The sequence below is a fragment of the Microtus pennsylvanicus genome, chromosome 1 (assembly GCF_037038515.1).
Source record: "Microtus pennsylvanicus isolate mMicPen1 chromosome 1, mMicPen1.hap1, whole genome shotgun sequence".
NCBI lineage: Eukaryota > Metazoa > Chordata > Mammalia > Rodentia > Cricetidae > Microtus > Microtus pennsylvanicus.
The window spans coordinates 174,043,628-174,062,233 of NC_134579.1; the positions used below are offsets into that span (position 1 = coordinate 174,043,628).

The 18,606-nt window shown below is 41.5% G+C and overlaps 1 protein-coding gene across 1 annotated transcript in view; it reads right to left on the minus strand.

Moving 5' to 3' along the window:
- Positions 1–18,606, minus strand: part of Trappc3l (trafficking protein particle complex subunit 3L) — a 45,466-nt gene that overhangs the window by 25,349 nt on the left and 1,511 nt on the right. The window contains exons 2-3 of the mRNA XM_075959226.1: positions 16,809–16,906; positions 13,060–13,159 (exon numbers count right to left, since the gene is read on the minus strand). Coding sequence (XP_075815341.1) covers positions 13,060–13,159; positions 16,809–16,906 — 198 coding nt within the window. The remainder of the gene's footprint in view (positions 1–13,059; positions 13,160–16,808; positions 16,907–18,606) is intronic.

Genomic DNA, 18,606 nt, shown 5'->3' on the forward strand with positions numbered 1-18,606 from the left:
AGTAGAGGCCCAGGGCTAGCTTGTATGTTTACTTCCTTTCTAAACTCCTGAGAGAACCCAGCCTGTCCCCTGCATCATAGCCTGACTTAGGAGGCTGTCTGCTTCTCTGCTCCCACGGCATCGCCTTGACTTGACTGTTCTGAGAAATGTCCACTCACTCCCACTAATGGTCTAAAATACTTACTTTCAACAAACAATGTGGTTTCGCTTGGATAGTTTCCTAGGGGAAGCATTTTTTTTTAAAGATTTACTTACTTGATTATTATCTGCAAAACACATAATGAGGGCAGTTCTCTCCACTGTAATACCTCATGGTAAGCGCCAATGCCACCTGCTACACTAAGGCTCCCTGCAAAGTCTAGCCTCTGAAATAAAGAGAAGTAAACAACAGCCCCTGAAATGAATAAAGTGGGCAGGGGGTTCTGAGGAGGTATGAGTTATATTTTACTATTTCCTAGGAAGGAGACACCAATGGTTTTGCTCCATTTGGCAAATCTCAGAATGTTTTTAATACCCAAGAACTATTTCTGAGGGATTCCTATGATGCCATGCTCCGCCTCATGCTCCTGCCGTTGTGGTCATTCTTAATGGGCTCCTGTGGACATTTGAGAGTCTGGCAGTCGGTCTATTGTTTCCCTAGGAGTCTGGAAATGACCCAGCATAACACTTTATCCAGGGGTCCAGTGATTGAACGGGCAGATTAGAGACGTTCTTTTCAGACCTCCAAACATGCGATATGCAGTGGATGACAGACTGGGCAAACATAACCAGAGAAAAGAGTGGTTCTTGCTGCATAAGCTTGGTGGCCCGAATTTAAAACCTGGAACTCACAATTGAAGGAAAGGACTAACTCTTCAAAGTGGGCCTCTTACCTCCACATGGGTCTCAGCACTTACATCACACACATGCACACCACAAGTGTACATACAGGTTTTTTTTTTTTAAAGAAAAAGATTGGGCAAAAGATACAAGACAGAAAATCCTGTGCAGCATCAAAAGCATAGAAAAAAGAAAGGAAGGGAGGGAGGGAGGGAGGGAGGGAGGGAAGAAAGAAGGAAGGTGGAAAATACTAGCAGCCACCTGCAAGAAGAGACAAGAAGCTAACAGTCACCGAGACAGAAAGGAACTGATGCAGGAAGTCACAAAGATGATAAAACTGATCTATCAGTTTTCCAATCCTGTTCTTGGGGCCTGAATTTCACATCCCAGAATATTTTTCAGTAAGCCTTATGACCTGAAAAGCCCTAATGCTAGCAACTGGGAGGAGTCTACCTACTACATTTAGGATACATGTCAAACATTTTCCAGAATAACATGAAATATAATTAGTAATTATATAATTACCTATTTAATGTTTACATTTTGTAATTGTGAATGACCTCAGAGTAGAGGAATTAATCTCCCTCTCTCTTCTGTAATTTTCCATAGTCATAGAGATGGCAGTGGTAAAAATAAACATTTTGATAAAATTATCAAGATGAATTCACTGTCTATTATTTAATAAGAATCAGATCCCTTCCTCTCTGGATTCTGCTCTAGTTTAAATCTTGCTGCTGTGGTTTGTCACCATGAATTACCAGGTATGTCTGGAGCACTGGGCTTTCAATGTAGCAAATATTGCTTAGATCAGAGGTAAGAATTAGGGTAGAACAGGAGAGGGTGGTGATCTTCAACTATAGATGAATGTAAACCGCAGTCGACAAAACAGGAAAAAAGATACCCTGCATAGGTGTGTGTGTGGCTTTTCCACTTTTTTCTTAGTTCACATTATTAACAGTTAATGAAGTCCATAATGTTTGGCATGGCAGGTGAAACCCTAGCAATGCTGGAAAATTTCCTCCCTTTAAAAAGCTGACTCATATAACAGAGAAATGAAATTGCCTAGAAATGGAAGATTTCACTGGACAATACAATAATGTGGCAACTTAAAGCTTACATGCACCGTAATAACTTGGGAAGCTATTTTCTTTGATCAGACTCTCACGTTGATGCCTAGCCTAGCCTCCCTGGCTCAGGGCATCCTCCACATCAACCTGCTGAGGATCTGGGACGTTTAACCTGACCACTGCATCAACTGTTTCTGTTCTTCCCAAGACATTTTTTTTTTGCTCTGGTAAGATGGAGAATTGAAATACAGAGGAAAGAAACTAATAAACAGAGAACCTGTGGCAGATCAAAAGCAAAATCACTATTTCTCAGGCTGGTTAAAACCTTAGGCTAAAATGTACATTTGTGTTGCTCTCTTTTCATGGTGAAGGTGTTTAAGGAGGGAATCATGGCTTCCCCTTCTAAGGTGGGTCTTTGCTTCCATGCCTCCGTGCTGTAACTTCTGCCCTACAAACTCCATTGCATCCTTTGGCCACCATGAAACAGACAAATACTTCAGGAGGTGACTCTGACTCAAAAGTCTATGATGCACTCACACAATCATTAAGTCTGATCCCAAGCTCAAAGTGCACTTGCTATGGGCACTGTCTGCCACAGTTTCTTGCAAGCCATGTCTTTGGTCTTATAGAGAGAAGACTACAAATGATTCGGTCAGCGGTATCCTGGGGTTCTTGGCCAGTCCACCATGTAGTCGGACCTCTAACAATAGTAAAATGGACATTGGAATTAATAACCATGGGAGTGATTTAGAAAGATAATTGGTCACCTTTCGGAATCATGGAGTTGCCTTGGCCTAACCCCCTTAATTAAGAGGCACACTTCATAGGTTTTTCAGGCTAGGAGTCCATCACTTCTGGGCACCATGTGCCTTCCAGTTACCAAGAGACTAATGTACTCCCTTAGGCAGTGAAGCATTCAGCCTGTGCCCTAGTTAGGGTATCTATTGCTGTGAAGAGACATCATGACCACAACAACTTTTATCAAAGAACAAACCTTTGTTTAGTCTTTTATCATCATGGTGGGAAACAAGGCAGCATGCAGGCTGGCACAGTGCTATTTGCTGAGAGTTTTTATATCTTGACTCACAAGCAACAAGAAGTTGACTGAGATACTGGGTGTGATTTGAGCATGTATGAGGCCTCAAAGCGTGCCCCTACAGTGACATACTTCCTTTAACAAGGCCACACCCCCTAATAGTGCCATTCCTTTTGGGGGGGTCATTTTCTTTCAAACCACTACAGGCTGCTTTGTGTTTCTCTGTATGTTCTCTTACAAGTCAAGGAACATGGAAATTTGACAGGACAATTGGTCTTAGACATTAATCTTGTGTGCCCTGTGTGGCTTGCAAACATCACTGTATCCTAGCAACTACAACTGTATCAATCCTGGCAATTGACATTGTATTATGTTTCTGATAAAGGTATAAACAGTCTGATTGCTCTCAATAAAATTGTCACAGCCTCTGTTGTGCTGTGGCTCCCTTCAAATTGACCTGATTTCATTTCTCATAGCCGTATCAGGTGATATTGGCTCAGTTAGTAAGCATGGGTGCTTACAGTTGTTTATTTGAGTTGAGAAAGTCATTGATACCAGAGGCAGTGGCTATGTTTGACAAATTTCACAATGTTTCATGAGAATTCCTGATTTCTAAAGAAAAGTTTACTGATTACGACTAGTACACCTTGGCCTCCCTGTTTCAGGGGCAGGTTCCTGGAAAAGGAAAAAAAAATGTGGCTTCCTTTGCTCCTCCCACCACCTAGCTTGAGTTGTCCAGAAAGGCATGAACTAGTCAGGGTGAGGTCAAACATAAGGCCACAAAAGTAGCAGGTGCCATAGCAATGGTTATAGAAATATTGATCATCAGCTTGGTCCATGCTTTCTGCATTTTCAACTGCCTCTGACCACAAGAGCAACTTTCCACAGCTCTGTGAGGCTCCATCTAGAACAGGTACACAGGCCTCCGTTACAAGCAGAAGATACAGTAGGGACAGATGGAGGGGCACCTGCTCTAGCTAATCCTTTCTTGGTTGGCACCCACCCTGGTAACTGGAAGTGTGTGGGACGTCTCCCCTTTCTAATGCCAGCCTCAGACCACTGACTTTTGATGGAGGATGTCCTACAGTTTGGCCTTAGAGTTCCCTGCCTACCTGTTAAGTAGCTGTTTCCTCTGGATTTGAAACACTTCTTCCTACAAGAGGCTCACAAGGCTGGTGAAATGCAGAAGAAAGTTCTGACTGAGCAACCTCAAGAGGTCCCTTCCCAGGGATATATATAAGCAGAAACTACCTTGTATGTGGAGGCTGCGTCCTTCAGTGGTGTAGCTACCTGCAAGCCATGCAGGAGCATCACCTATGCTGGGGTAGGCTCTTCCATGATGCAGCCGCCCAAGTCACTCATGCTCCTTTGAGAAACCTCTTACCCATACCCCAATAAACGCCTTGGTTCCCGAAGTTGCATTTGGATGGTATCTAGAGAGGACATATGTTCATTCATGTCTCCCCAGGAAAGTCATGCACAATAGCCACCATCAGTCTCTCCTGAACACCCAGCAATCTTTTCTACTGCCTGTGGTCGAATCTTCCTTTCTTCACCCCAATTTCAGCTTCAAGCTTTCTTCCTTCAAATTGTGTCTTTTCTTTGTATATTCTGTCTTACCCCTCAGGTCTTTGATATGTGTTGTTCCTTCCTTGGTAGCTAATCCTTGTAGACAGCTTAAACATTTATATATATATATATGTGTGTGTGTGTATATATATATATACATATATATATGTATATATATATCTTATATGTATATCATATCTTGATGGAATCATTGGATGGTTTGGGGTCCCCTTTCCTAGCATTTCAACAAAAAATGCTGAGGCCTTTCCATCCATGGCTCTTCTATCCAAAAATACCTCATAACATCTGCTTTCAATACTTCTGTTAAAGCAATAAATAACAGTTTCTGAGTAGTCTGTTATTTATTTATTGCTGGCAATAGAAGTTAAACCCAGCACTTCAGGCATGCAAGTCAATGCTCTACTGCTGGGCTGTAGCCTCAATCTTCAAATTTTGATTGGCTTGGCAGTAGATAGCTATGGTGCCATTCCCATTCTAAGGCAGCCTGAGAATAAGAAACTTCAAAGGTTCTCCTTGTAGATGTGGCCATGAAAGTGTTATGCCCTCAGGTCATAAGAGTTTTTTTTTAAAATATGACTAGTGTAATTTATTACGATTCTCATATGTAGATCCAACTGCAGTCTTATACAAACTTCTTTTTAAAAATAAAAACAATTTGACTTGGGAAGAGTATTCTTCTGCTATGCAGACTCCTCTCTGGAGTGTGTCCCCCACATCTTTCTACCCTAGCACAGTGGTTTCTCTACCTGCAGGCCCTGACTTCGTGAGGTCGACTGTCCCTTTCACAGGTGTAGCCTAAGACCATAGGAAAGCACAGATATTTATGTTATGATTCATAACAGTAGCAAGATTACAATTATGAAGCAGCAATGAAATGACTTTATGGTTGGGGTCTCTACAACATGAGGAGATGTATTAAAGGGTTGCAGCATTAGGAAGGTTGAGGACCACTCTCTAGAACATATGCTTACCACATTCACTATGTAGATTCCTCTCTTGCTTATACATCCTTACCTTGCTTCCTATAATCATTTCTTTTCAATTATTTCATTGATTTTAATATCACTCTCCAAAAAAGTCACTGCTCATATATTTAATTAATTTCAAATTATACTATAAAAGATCTTTTTTTTCTTCTTTCTGGCATTTTCAACAAGTACAGTATATTAGGGTTTAATATTTTAAGCCTGAGATCAAAGCTTCAAGTTAAACCAGTCTTTTTACACTGTAATTTTTCTCTAATTAGGAAAATTGTTAGTATGACAGCATGAAGATATATTAATTACCCTGGCAAATGATAATTTCTGTCTATGGCACCCCAGAGAAACCATCATGTTGACCCTCATCCGATAGTAAAAACTGTCTTAATGAAAAGAACCTGTTCAAGGCCAAGCAATGAGAAATACAGTCAGTAACCAAACAATGTGGATGCTGCGAGGGAGGTTTCAGAAGCCTTCCCTAACAAAGTCAGATATGTACTGGAATTCGGCCTAGATCAGGTATGTATCGGAAGTCGGCCTCGATCAGATATGTACCAGAAGTCGGCATCAGTCAAATATGTAACTGAAGTCAGCTTCGATCAGCTATACTGAAAGTTGGCATCAATCAGGTACATGCTGGAAGTTGGCATCAATCAGGTACACACTGGAAGTTGGCATCAATCAGGTACACACTGGAAGTTGGCATCAATCAGGTACATACTGGAAGTTGGCATCAATCAGGTACATGCTGGAAGTTGGCATCAATCAGATATATGCCAGAAGCAGGCATTCAGAGAATCCAGCTAAGGAAAAACTCTCTGGTCATCAGGCTAACAGCAGAGAGAGGTCTCCGCTGACAAGCAGGAAAACAAGCTCCAACAGCCTGAGTAACTTGGAGATCACACAGCAGGCTTATGATTAAGCAGGATATGGCCTCTCTTCTAATCCCTCCATTACTGGACATGGTTAAGTTAGCACTCAGAGCACCCGTGCAATGAATCAAACCTAAGGCTCACAGAGGCTGGGAGATATTGCATCCCAGCACCAAGGGACTTTCTAAAATACGATGCTAGTCCTGGTCAAGCCTGGTCTGCATAAACACCTTTATTTCAAAAATCAAGTTAATTTCTAATTAGCTTCTTGGAGCAATTAAAAGGTCTCACAATAAATGTGCTTGTGCACCCAATATATATTGTGTCACTAAGGAAGTGTTTCTAGTCACGAGAGCACAGCCAAGTACGGCTGTATTTCTTACTTTCTCTTACAGTAAACTGGAAGATATGTAACCCATAAGCAACAGATTCATTCCCTAATGTTGCTTTGCAATGACCGAATTCAGCTCTGCTCGTTCTATTGCAACTTACATGTTTTCATTTAGAGTCTCAGAGTAATTAAAATAAGAAAAACTTTCAAATCCATATTTCGAAGAAACAATTTGTAAAAGCCAAAACAAAACAAACAAACAAGCAAAAAACAAAAATAGCAGTAGAAGGAACCAAACAAATTAAATTCTAAGGGAGCTTTTCTTATGTGTGTCTGATAATATAATACGTATCTCAGTTACACCCTCAATCCATTTGGCTCATGATTCATGCTCTTTCATAACAATCCTACAAGGGTCTTGTAGGGAATATATAAATAACAGATGAGCATTATCTTGAACTTTCATGAAGAAAATATTTATTGTTGAAGTTTGTCCAATGCCATGTTATAGTACTACTGACACCCACTGGAAATGACAGCTGTCCTATGGTATCTGCAGAAAGATTGGCTCCAGGGTTCTCATGGATACCGAGCAGACTCAGCAAATAATTTGTTCACCTATGCACATCCTCCTATTCCTTAAAATCATCCCCAGGCCACTCTTAAAATCTACTACAATGTAAGTGCTACATAAATAAATATCCGTTAGCCAGTACTGACACAGTTTGATTTGTTTTTTTTTAAGATTTTTGATCTGTGGTTTATTAAATCTACAGTTGTGTTGTGGTGGCCATGGAAGCCTAATTCAGTCTCTAGTGTTGTTATAAAACAACCAAAAGCTACTTAAAGAGGAGAGAGTATGCTGGGTTACACTTCTAAATCACAGTCCCTCATGGAAGGAGGCAGGAACTGACCAGACACCATGGAGGGACACACTTTACTGGCTTGCTCAGCGTGCCTTTCTATTCATTCTAGGACCACCTGCCCAGGGATAACAGTGCCAACTGTGCACTGGGCTTTTTCACACCAATCATTAATAAGAAAATGCCCCACAGACCTACAAGCAATATCTTGGAGACATTTTCCCAGCATAGGTTCTTCTTCCCAGATAACTCTAGACCAGTGGTTCTCAACTTTCCTAATGCTGTGACCCTTTCATACAATTCCTTAGGTTGTGGTAACCCCCCTAATTTTCACTGTTACTTCTTTTGTCGTTGGTGTTTTGTTTTGACAGCGTTTTTTCTGTAGCTTTGGAGCCTGTCCTGGAACTATCTCTTGTAGACCAGGCTGGCCTAGAATTCACAGAGATCTGCCTGACTTTGCCTTCCGAGTGCTTGGATTAAAGGCGTGAGCCACCACCACCACCCGACTTCACTGCTACTTCTTAATTGTAATTTTGCTACTGCTTACGAATTGTAATGTCGATATCTGTGTTTTCCAGTGTTCTTGGGCATCCCCTGTAAAAGGGTCGTTTGACCCTTAAAGGGACAAGACCTACAGGTTGAGAATTGCTGCTCTAGCTGTGTTAACTTGACAAAGAATGCAGCTAGGACATATGGCTATGAAAGCATCTAGATTAATTATTTGTAGGTATACTCGGATGAAATAAAGAAATTAAACTTGCAGGTGAAAGTCACATTTTAAAACTGGGTCTATTTTAATGTTGCAGAAAATTAAACTTAGGGTTAGCCTATTATCTTAAACAAAAAAAGTGTAAGATGTGTTATCCTCCTCACCCAGGAGATTTTTCTTTAGGCCACTAGATGGCAAACTTTGAGAAGCAGCTGATGTCTAGCAATGGATGACCTTCCCTCTGGAAAGTCCCAAGTGAGGAGAATAAGAGAAAGAGAGAATGCTGTTAAGACTTGAAGCCGTTCAGGCCTCCTTTCTGAAGGGCAGAACAGTGCAGGGAATTCAGAAGACCTTTTTCTCACCCAACTTTCTCCTAACTCACGCAGAGATGTCACTTTCGTGTCCGGAGGTACACTTCTCTGTCTAGCAGATTCGCTTGGAATGTATCCTTTCTTTCCCTTTCTCTGAAACCAGGACAGCTGCTGTGGGTTCTGTGCAGGCTGAGGGATACAGATGTTCAGCACTTTAGCGGGGCAGAATGCTCTGCACGGTGCTCGGTCTGAGAGGTCAGCTAAGCAAAAGACAACCCCTGCTCCCTTTCCTGACTCTGCTGTGCTCTCCCGGCATAAGCTATGATTAAATGCCCTCTGAATTTGTCCCAGTTCTCTAAAACTGACTCAGCCACATTTACCACCTGCTTCTTCTGAAGAGAGTTTACAGGGTTAAAGAGATAATGCTGCCAAAGGCCAGATCTTTTAATGAAAGCTGCTAATTATAAGGGAAGCATCAGTGGGCGTGTACATAGCTAAAGCCTGACCTTGCAAGTGTGTCAAAATGCTCCAGAAGCAGGTGACATCATCACCCTAGGTAAGAGCTGCTGCTTCTGCTTCTTCTTCTTCTTCTTCTTCTTCTTCTTCTTCTTCTTCTTCTTCTTCTTCTTCTTCTTCTTCTTCTTCTTCTTCTTCCTCTTTCTCTTCCTCCTCCTTCTCCTCCTCCTCCTCCTTCCTCTCTCTCTGTCCCCCCCCCCAAGTAAAATTGATTAAGAAACAGAAATCAGGCCTTGGAAGGAAGAGGTATCCAGGAGGCAGCTGCTTGTCTATGAAAATAGCAACAAGTTTCTTCATTGTTAAGAAAAGTTGTGCGTGAGTGGAAACGCAGCTACACTGAGGACAGAAGATGGAAGAGGAGAGTTTACACATGACAGGATGGCTGAGAAGATGCTGAAACATTTAGAGAAGACAGAGACAGAAAGCTGACATCCTACACGTTGTTAATTTTAGACAGGACAGTCTTGTGTCTAGCCTGTGGAAAATGATGTGGTTTAGAAGCTGCTCTCTGTTGAAGCTGCTTTATTTCTGCTAAAAACGGAACATGCTTTCACAGTGGGGAAATTGCCTGTGGATCCTTTTCTCTGTTTTTGTTTGCTTTCTTTTTCCTTTCTTCTCTTTCTTTTTTATTTCTTTCCTTCCTTCTTTTCTTTTTCACTCTCGGAATAACATTTCCCACCAGTCCTCTCTAACCTAGTACATTAAAATGGTTCTTGTTTAATTTCACCACCAGGTAGGAATGCAGCAGATGCTCATGAAAGGGGCTGAGAGAGCCTGGCATCTGAGGCACATTCCCACGCCCCTCCCTGCTAGAGAAAAACTCTCTTCCAAAGGCCTTCAACGAAAGCTTGTTTTCATTTCTTCTCCCTCCTTCCTCCCCTTCTTCCTTTTTATCCCCACCCCTCATTTTCCAACTAATATTTAGTTTGAAAAGTACCAACTTCTGGCTTAGACCCCTAAACATAAACTACCAAACATGCACCATAGTTTGTACTGGAATTGTTATTTTGGGCTTTGCCTTTGTAATCTTCCTGTAGTCAATAGCACACAGACAACATTCCCCAGACCAGAGCACAGGTAACAAGACCATTCCGTGGGAGGCTTTCGTCGCTATAGCCACCTCCAAGAATAACTTTCATAAATTATTTGTTAGGGCTCCTTTGGAGTCTAATTTTGATTAGGAAAAGTTATTTCTTTCTGTTTTGTTTTGCTTTGTTTTGAGGCAGCATCTCCTTCCGTAGCCCAAGCTAGCTTTGATTTCTGTGTAGCTTAGACTGGCCTTAAATCTCAACCTCTCAAATGCTGGGATACAGTTTATGTCATTACACCTCTCTCAAAGGTTTTACATGGATTTATTTTTCCTACTAGAGAAGCCCAGTTTCCTTTTGATTTTCCGATTCAGATGAATAGGCGGGATCAGCACCCTAGAGTCACAGAGCTAAGAATAACACCCGGAGAAAATGGAAGGGCCCTGTGCTGCTACATTGATCAGACTGGAGCTCACTTAAACCAACTACCAGTATTCTCCAGTATCCCCCAGTATCTCCGGGTATCCCATATCTCTTGGTATCCCCCTGTATCCCTCAAGTATTGAGCACAGATCAGATGCATTCCAGTACTTCAGTGCATAACAGTGCATAATCCCTGATTCTCAATAACAGTTTACACAAACCTCCACTCCCAAATGGGTATTGCTATTAACTGATTTTTAAATTAATCTACTAAATATGTCTTTTTAAACTTGAGTACATTACATTATTTAAATAAAATGTGTAGATCATATGAACAGATCCAGAATAAATTAAAATGTCTACTGTTCTACTAGCATGTCAGCTTTTAGAATTATTTTCTTCTTCAGACAACAAACAACTTTAAATATGAGAGATTTTATTCCCCATATTCTTTTTGTTTGGCTTGGTTTTTTTGTTTTTGTTTTATTTTATATTTAGTTTTATGTGCACATATAAGACAATGAGATGAATTCAGATCTAGGTCAAGTGAAGTCATATCCAAAGCAATCAGAATCATCATTACTGCAATACAGTGACATTATTCTAAAGGACAGGGAAGCTACCACCAGGACTACAATAAACAAGGCCATATATGTTAGTATAATAATTACAGTATTCAATTTACATTAAAATGACAAGTATTTTTAGAGTATACCCCTCCCCAGACATATATAATTTGTTTAGTGAAAAGTTATTTTATTTATAAAACTTCTGTTTTCAAGGTTTGGGGAGACACTCCGCTGACCAAGTGCCTGCAATGCAAGCATAAGGAACTGAGTTGGATCCCCGGTGTCCACACAAAAAGCCAGGCGTGACAGCGTGTGAAAAGGCAGATGTGAGAGCACGCATCCCAGATGCTGCAGAGGATGAGGCTGGCATCCCTGGAGCTCCCTGGCCAGGGCACCTAGCTAAATGGAGGCATTCCCTGCTAATGCGGGATCCCCATCTCGGCAGGAAAAATGACATCTGGGGTTGACCTCTGGACTCTATGCATGGATGCCTACATATACATGTGCTCCTACATACAAATGGGCACACACACAACACAGCCGCTGGATCTCGCTTATCTTCTGCCAATAAACATGGAAAGGGATTTCTTTTCTGTTCTTTATAGCCTGCTTAATGGAGTGTTAAATTCACTGTGCTGAAGTTGGAAGACAGCTGGGTTCTAGTCTCAGGTTCATGATTCATTAACCACTATAATAATAATAATGTGGAACCAACTTTCATTTGGATTATAGTTTTGAAAGTTTACCTTTTCACATAGATTACTCATTTCCATCATATTCTTTCTAGAACTTTTATTTGAAAAATGGCAACCATCAACTCCAGTTCTGCCTTCTCAGGAGGATGCTCTCAGACTGAAGGACCAAAGGCAGTGCCTACAATAAGAATCATAGAGCCAGTGCTGTGTGGCAGTCATTCATGTGAAGAGTCAGTTCTGTCGTGTATGTAAATATCAGGTCTCAGTGGAAAAGAGGAGGAAACCGGCTTAGTAGGTCTGTTGTGTGAGCTGGATTCGGCAGCATACCAAGACCTCCTACGCATCTTGTGTCGTCAAGGACTTACTAGCTAACAACGTACCAACACTAGCCTGATAACCACAGGTGTGAGATGAAAGGACGCTGGCTAAGATGTGTTATTCTAAGAAAGATAGGCTATTCCTGGATGATTCCAAGCTGTCTTCCACACATCGCCAACTGCGAGGCTCTAGCACATGCGGCACATAGTTTGCATCACATAGCACGTAAACCACAGGAAGCTTTACTTTGTCTCAGGGACATAACGCTCCAGCCATAACCTCTGACGCTAGGAAACGCTACTCCCTTCCACACCAGGCACTGGCTTGGGGCACAGCTGCTGTAAGGTTGCCCATAACACTCTATCTGCCTTCACAAAGCTCTTGCCAATGATTTGTTTTATGTAAAGGAAGCAAAGGAAATACAACCAATGGACAGAATCCCCAATGGAAAGAAATCAACAGCTAAAGCCCACGGCTGGGAAGCAGAGAACAGCCTGCAAAAATGTCCGTAGAAACTAGGAACTGACAAAGGATAAAAGGTATATTCTTCCCCTCTTCTGCAGAGGCAGAAGCGACTTGACTGTGAACTTCTGGCAGCTCTTAGGTGGTTTAGAATCATCCTCCCATCACCAGTTTTGACAGCTCTTTTTTAATTGGTCTCATTTTTCCACCCACGTTCAGCCTACTAGGGGCCTAGCTTGTCTTCTAGACGCTCAAGTCCTCTGGGGCTTCCGAACCTGAACCACCTCAGATCTACAGAAGGAAGCAGAAAGGAAAATATCAGAGCCCAGATGCTGGACTGGAGGCTTGGCCTGCAGATGATGAGACCTAAAGACTTTAGAGTCTGACCTTTCCTCATTGCCTTGTGCCTCTAAGAAATAGCAAAAAAAGAGACAAGCAGGGCTCCCATGGCTGCATCCTCCAGTATTTACCTGGGCAATTATGTCTATGATTTCCGAATAACTGTGGCATCTTCTCACACAGGATCGAGCCAAAAAATCTTCTACCAGCCGTGTTCCAATACCGTAACCCCTGTGGATGAAGGAAAGTGTGATTTGCATAGTAGATAACAAGCTGAACCCAAGGTAACAGGCCAAATTGTTTTAGTTAATGTGTTTGTGTGTGTTCCACAGACGCAGAGGTCAGCATAGCTAGGAGATATTACTTAGTCTCTGCAAGGAGAAGAGTCTGACTGGAGTTGAGACTGGCCCAAACTTGGCTGTAAATTCAAAGAAGGGTGGTTGCCTGCAGACTAATATTTTTCTAATTGTTAGCTGTTGTGAAACAGAGGAAAGATGGTTGCTAACTTTTCTGCTGCAGAGGTGGCACCTGGATACTCTGGTCTTTCTTAGTAGACATGCCACGGCAGGGGAACAGCTTTACAGGAGGGCTGTATAAGGAAGAGGGGAAGGAACAGAGGAATAGTCTTTCACTGTCAGTGAAAGTTTCAGCATTTCAGTTTCTTAAGTTTATCAGCCTCCTCTTTCCACCTTTCTCCTCTTGTGTGTGTGTGTGTGTGTGTGTGTGTGTGTGTGTGTGTGTGTGTGCGTGCGCGCGCGTGTGCACAAGAGGTGGGCAAGCAACTTCTAAAGACACATTTTCAGGCCATAGAAACTGGAGTGATGGGTCCAGGGAAGGTAATAGCTACCTCCTAAATCCTCTCAAGCAACTACCTGCAGCCGTAGCTGAAGCACAATTGAACAAGTCCTTTACAAAGATGGCATAACATAGCTGAGTCTTGCCGTAGATGGCCCAGCAGCCTCCTTGAGTAAGGTGGCCTGAGAAACTCTAAATTGCTAAGATGGACCCAGGAGATGCTGGAGTCTCTGTCTTATAAGAGCTTCTAATCCAGTTACAGAAATAAGACCTTAAACTAGAAGTGAAAAGGAATATTATTTTTCCTAACCACCAGTCAGAAAATGGTCTTTCCTTTCACAGCCATTTACAAATAGACAAGGGAAACCATTTGGAGACAGCACCAGAAAACCCAAGAGAATCAGGGCGGGAGCTTTCCAAGGCAATATTTGTTCTTGGAACCTGAAGTGGGAAGATCTCTGGTAGTTGGGCAATTATGGGGAAATGGCTCTGAGGTCAGAGTCCTTAATAATTCACTAAATCTACTGAGATAGTTTGTTTATTAAGAGAATGGCATCTATGCAGGAGAGAGAGATGGCTCAGCCGTTCAAGGCTACGCAAAAAAGATAAGAGCAGGATATTTTCTCCAAAAGACAGCTGAGTAGGGGCCTTATAAAAGTCCAATATTATATATATATATATATATATATATATATATATATATATATATATATGCTCTCAGCTACGGGTGACAGGGATGAGAAGAATGTAATGAGCAGCATGTACACTGTACATATGCAGTATATTTAACCATCAGTGTATTCAGTGAGAAAGCCTGTCTTAAAAAAAAAAGAATTGGCAAGATAGCTTAGTAGGTAGAGGTGCTAGGGTACAGGGATCCTGACCTGTGTTTGGTTCCCAGAGCCCATAAAGTGGAAGAGTTGAAATAATTCCCCAGAATTGTCCTTTGACCTCCATGTTCTTGCTGTGTCAGACACACACACACACACACACACACACACACACACACACACACACACACAAATCTAAATAAGTAAATTTAAAAACAAGTTTAAAGGACTGTATCCCCATGTGACTGGATAAAACTGTTACTGGAAGCCATGAGTTATTAAACAAAAATAGCCAAGGTTGGGCTACCTCCCTATGAATCATAGAGGTTCTTGAAGTCCTAAAGCAATTGCTGTTGGATTTTCAACAAAACTAAGATATCCTAGTCAGGAATTATTGGTGAAAAAAAAACATACCTCTTAGTTGCAAGATAAATCGAGCTGGAACTGGGTGAAAAGCTTCCTCCCCACCGGCCACCCTTACAGAAGTAGGTGCTACGCAGGCAGCTGAGGGAATCGTCATTAGCGGTCTTCCTCAGCCGTGGGTCCTGTGTGCAGCAACACTGACCAGTGAGGCAAGGTGAGCACACTGGTGCAGTCAGGGCACGTCTGTTATGAGGTAACCACTTTCTGACTGGGTTTGGAAAAGATAATCCCTTTTCCATCGAGTTCCTCATACGTCCGTCTTCTTGCCAGGCGACTATTAGTTTTTTGTTTGCTTGTTTATTGCATAGGCCCCAGTAGGTGGCCCACGCTTATGAAAGCAAACATTTTCATTGTAAGGAATTGTGAACATTCTCCATGGGAAGGAAATTATATTTAAGACTGTAAACCCATTCAAAAGTCTGTGGCTGGACAGGTCCGAGACCCTGGTAAGAAAGCTTCTGTCGTTGCTTTGCTAAGTGGTGTGATGCAGACATCAAACTGCTTTATAAATGACCATGCTTATAGCAACAAAATGGTACTGCTGCCAGCTATGGTAAGAGAAGCTTTTTTTTTTTAAGTTGTCAGCAGTGACTTGTTCATACTCAAAATACTGAAAACAAATAAGTAACTATTGAATGGCCATCCAGAAATGGAGCCTCATTATCACTCCTTTCAAGGCTTAGAGAACATGGACGATGAAGATGCAGAAAGACGGTAAGAGCTGGAGGGATGGGGAGAGGTGTGGAATGCTGACATCTGGGCATGGGGAGACTGTTGCACTCCTGGCAGCTGTAACTACCCACACACGATTTCTACAAAAGTGCGCCAATCAACAGTCTGTTACGGTAGGGGAGAGGTTCCTGGGCTCCTTTCCTTCTGTTTTGATGCAGGGAATGGATGTTGGAGGAGGGAGGGACATTTTTTTCAGTGGTGCAGCCACTGGCAAAGTGCCCATTCTCCTGTAAACAACCCCACCGAAACTCGCCAGATATAAAGAAGACATGAAAGAAGTGGGGAGGGTTAGGCGAGAGAGAGGAAGGGGGTTGAGGGGACGAGAGAGGGGTAGAGAGGATAAAGGAGTGAATGGGATCAGAATACACCGAAAACATGTATAAAAGCGATGCAATAAAACCTGTTATGATTGTAATAAATGCACGCTCATAAAACACTCAAAAAAGTTAAAAATAATGACAAGATTGCAATAATTTGGTGATCATATAATTACAAATATAGAAGGTTGAATATAAACTAGAGGAATTTTCACTAACAAAATAAAAAGGGGAAATGGGCTTTATTTAAAAAGAAATGATTGGTTTTTTATATTAGAAATCTTTTTTTAAACAAGCAATGAAAGTACTATATAAGAGAAAGACAATCCCCTTTCAATAGAGTTTCTTATACATCTGTCTTCTTGTTGGGCGACAACTCTTAGCTTTTTGTTTGCTTGTTTATTGCATAGGCCCCAATAGGAGGCCTATGCTTATGAAAACAAACATTTTCATTGTAAGGAATTGTGAAAACTCGAAATCAAACTGAATATTCCATCATCTTACTAAAAGTACACTTCTGTTCCATTACCTCAGATGCTTATATGTAGCTAATAAAGACATCATTTCCAACCTGGAAAAAGAGAATTCTATATTTGATAGAAATAGAGAAAAGTTCCTCCCTATTATTTTAAGTTGAGCTGTAAGAAATTATGTTCCACTTTCACATGTGGTTTGTAGCAGTCAAGGAGGAGCTGGGGAGGTGGAGCGAGGCATGAGGAGCCGGAAAGCGCAGGTGACATTAGCAAGCAATAGATATTCTACAGCAAAGAGACATCTACTTACATTCTATCTAAGTATTTGTTCACATCTTCATCATTTTCATAATCCTTGCATAGCTGGGCAACCAGAGCTCCGTAGGTGAGTACGAAAAGGTCTTTGTTCTGTGGGGAAAACGTGCATGGTTTTTATTACAGACGGTTCTGACAGTAGATCGCTATATTATTTATTTTAGTCTATGGGTTGAAATCACACCCAGAGATCATTTCTTCACCTTTCCCACTCCCCCAGGACTGCAGCATTTGCACTCTTGAGTCGTAACTTGCACTTATTTGCACACACGGCTAGACTGGGAGAAGAGCAGAGCGGTCTAGGTTCTCCCATGAGAACATCTTCTGACGGGTTTGTGTCTGTTGATACCTTGATGCGTATTTTCATGGAGAAGTGGAGAAAGGGGTTTTTATTTTTAACTACTAACTTCTGATACAATTATTATTATTCTGGAACGCCTTGTTCTTTACGTTGCCTATTCTCAGCTGGAAGGAATAGCTGGTGAGACTAATTGTGAGTACATGTAGCCTCTTCTGAGACCCAGATACGCCAGGGGGCTTGGGAATGATCCCAGCCACAGTAGCAATCTGGCAGGAATTGTTGTTTGCAATATGCTTAGAGAAAAGAGGAGATTTTTCGAGAACCCAAATATAAATGTTACTGCCTCTGTTTTAAAAATAGAACTTCAAATTATGTTCCATTTTTTTTAGAGCGAATTACAAGCAAAAATTAAAACTGAGGTCCAGTCAGGCTTCCTTTAGTACAGAGAGGATGAAAATAAAAGCAGAAAAGAAAGTTTGGCCAAGTTTTTAATTTGAAAACGTCTGTCTTGTTCCTGCCAAGAAATGTTCCTTCTGAAAGGGAAGGAAACCTGTGGAGAACGTATTCTACACTGTCCGTCCTACGGAGCCAAAGGAGGACCCAAATGACGCAGATACTCGCCCAGCCGTCTGGAGCCAGAGCCCCCTCCAACTCCAGGCTCCAACTCTACACAGCATTAATCAATGAGGTACTAATGTGGAGGGGGCAGAGGAAAACGGAAGAGGGAAGGGGAACACTAGTGAAAGCAAGCATGTTTCACAAAGGACTAGATTTCCATGAGAGGTCACTGTGGATTTCAAGCTAGGAGAGTCATCCTTCCCTCTCCCATCAAGGGTCTTCATATGTAGGGGAGCAGACCCGAGAATGGATGGGTTTTTACTTTAAACATGGATGTAAACGTCTTTTTCATAAAACAGTAAAATTATTTACTCAACCAAATAGCTTCTGTAAAATACCATGAATTTTGATGCAAATGATTTCAAAGTTAACCCAGTGCCTCAGTGTCCCCACTGGGGGACATCTGAATGAGATGTGTGGGTTTATATCATGGCAAACATGCCTCGTTGCCAATTGGATATATTTATTATTGATACATTTTAAAAGAAAGGAATCTAAATATTGGTACATTTGTAGCAATTTATGTGAAAACGGAAACAAAACTTAGTAAGTATATGTAGAATAGACATAAACTAATTTATATTGCATGTTAATTGGTATTATAACAATGCATACAATTCAGATCTAGGAAAATAATATGTTAATACTTTTTCCAGGAAATAAGGGATGTAAGCAAGGGATTTGAACAAAAATAATATGAACCTAATACTGAGGGTCACAAATGTTCAGTTTTATTCCTGCTCTTGTGATATAAACTTTCTAAGAGGCTCAACACAGAACACACCAAATACCAATGTATTATACACAACGCTTCTGCCTAATATAGAAGCCACAACAGAAAACTAAACATTGCTATGTATTAATGCTATAGTAG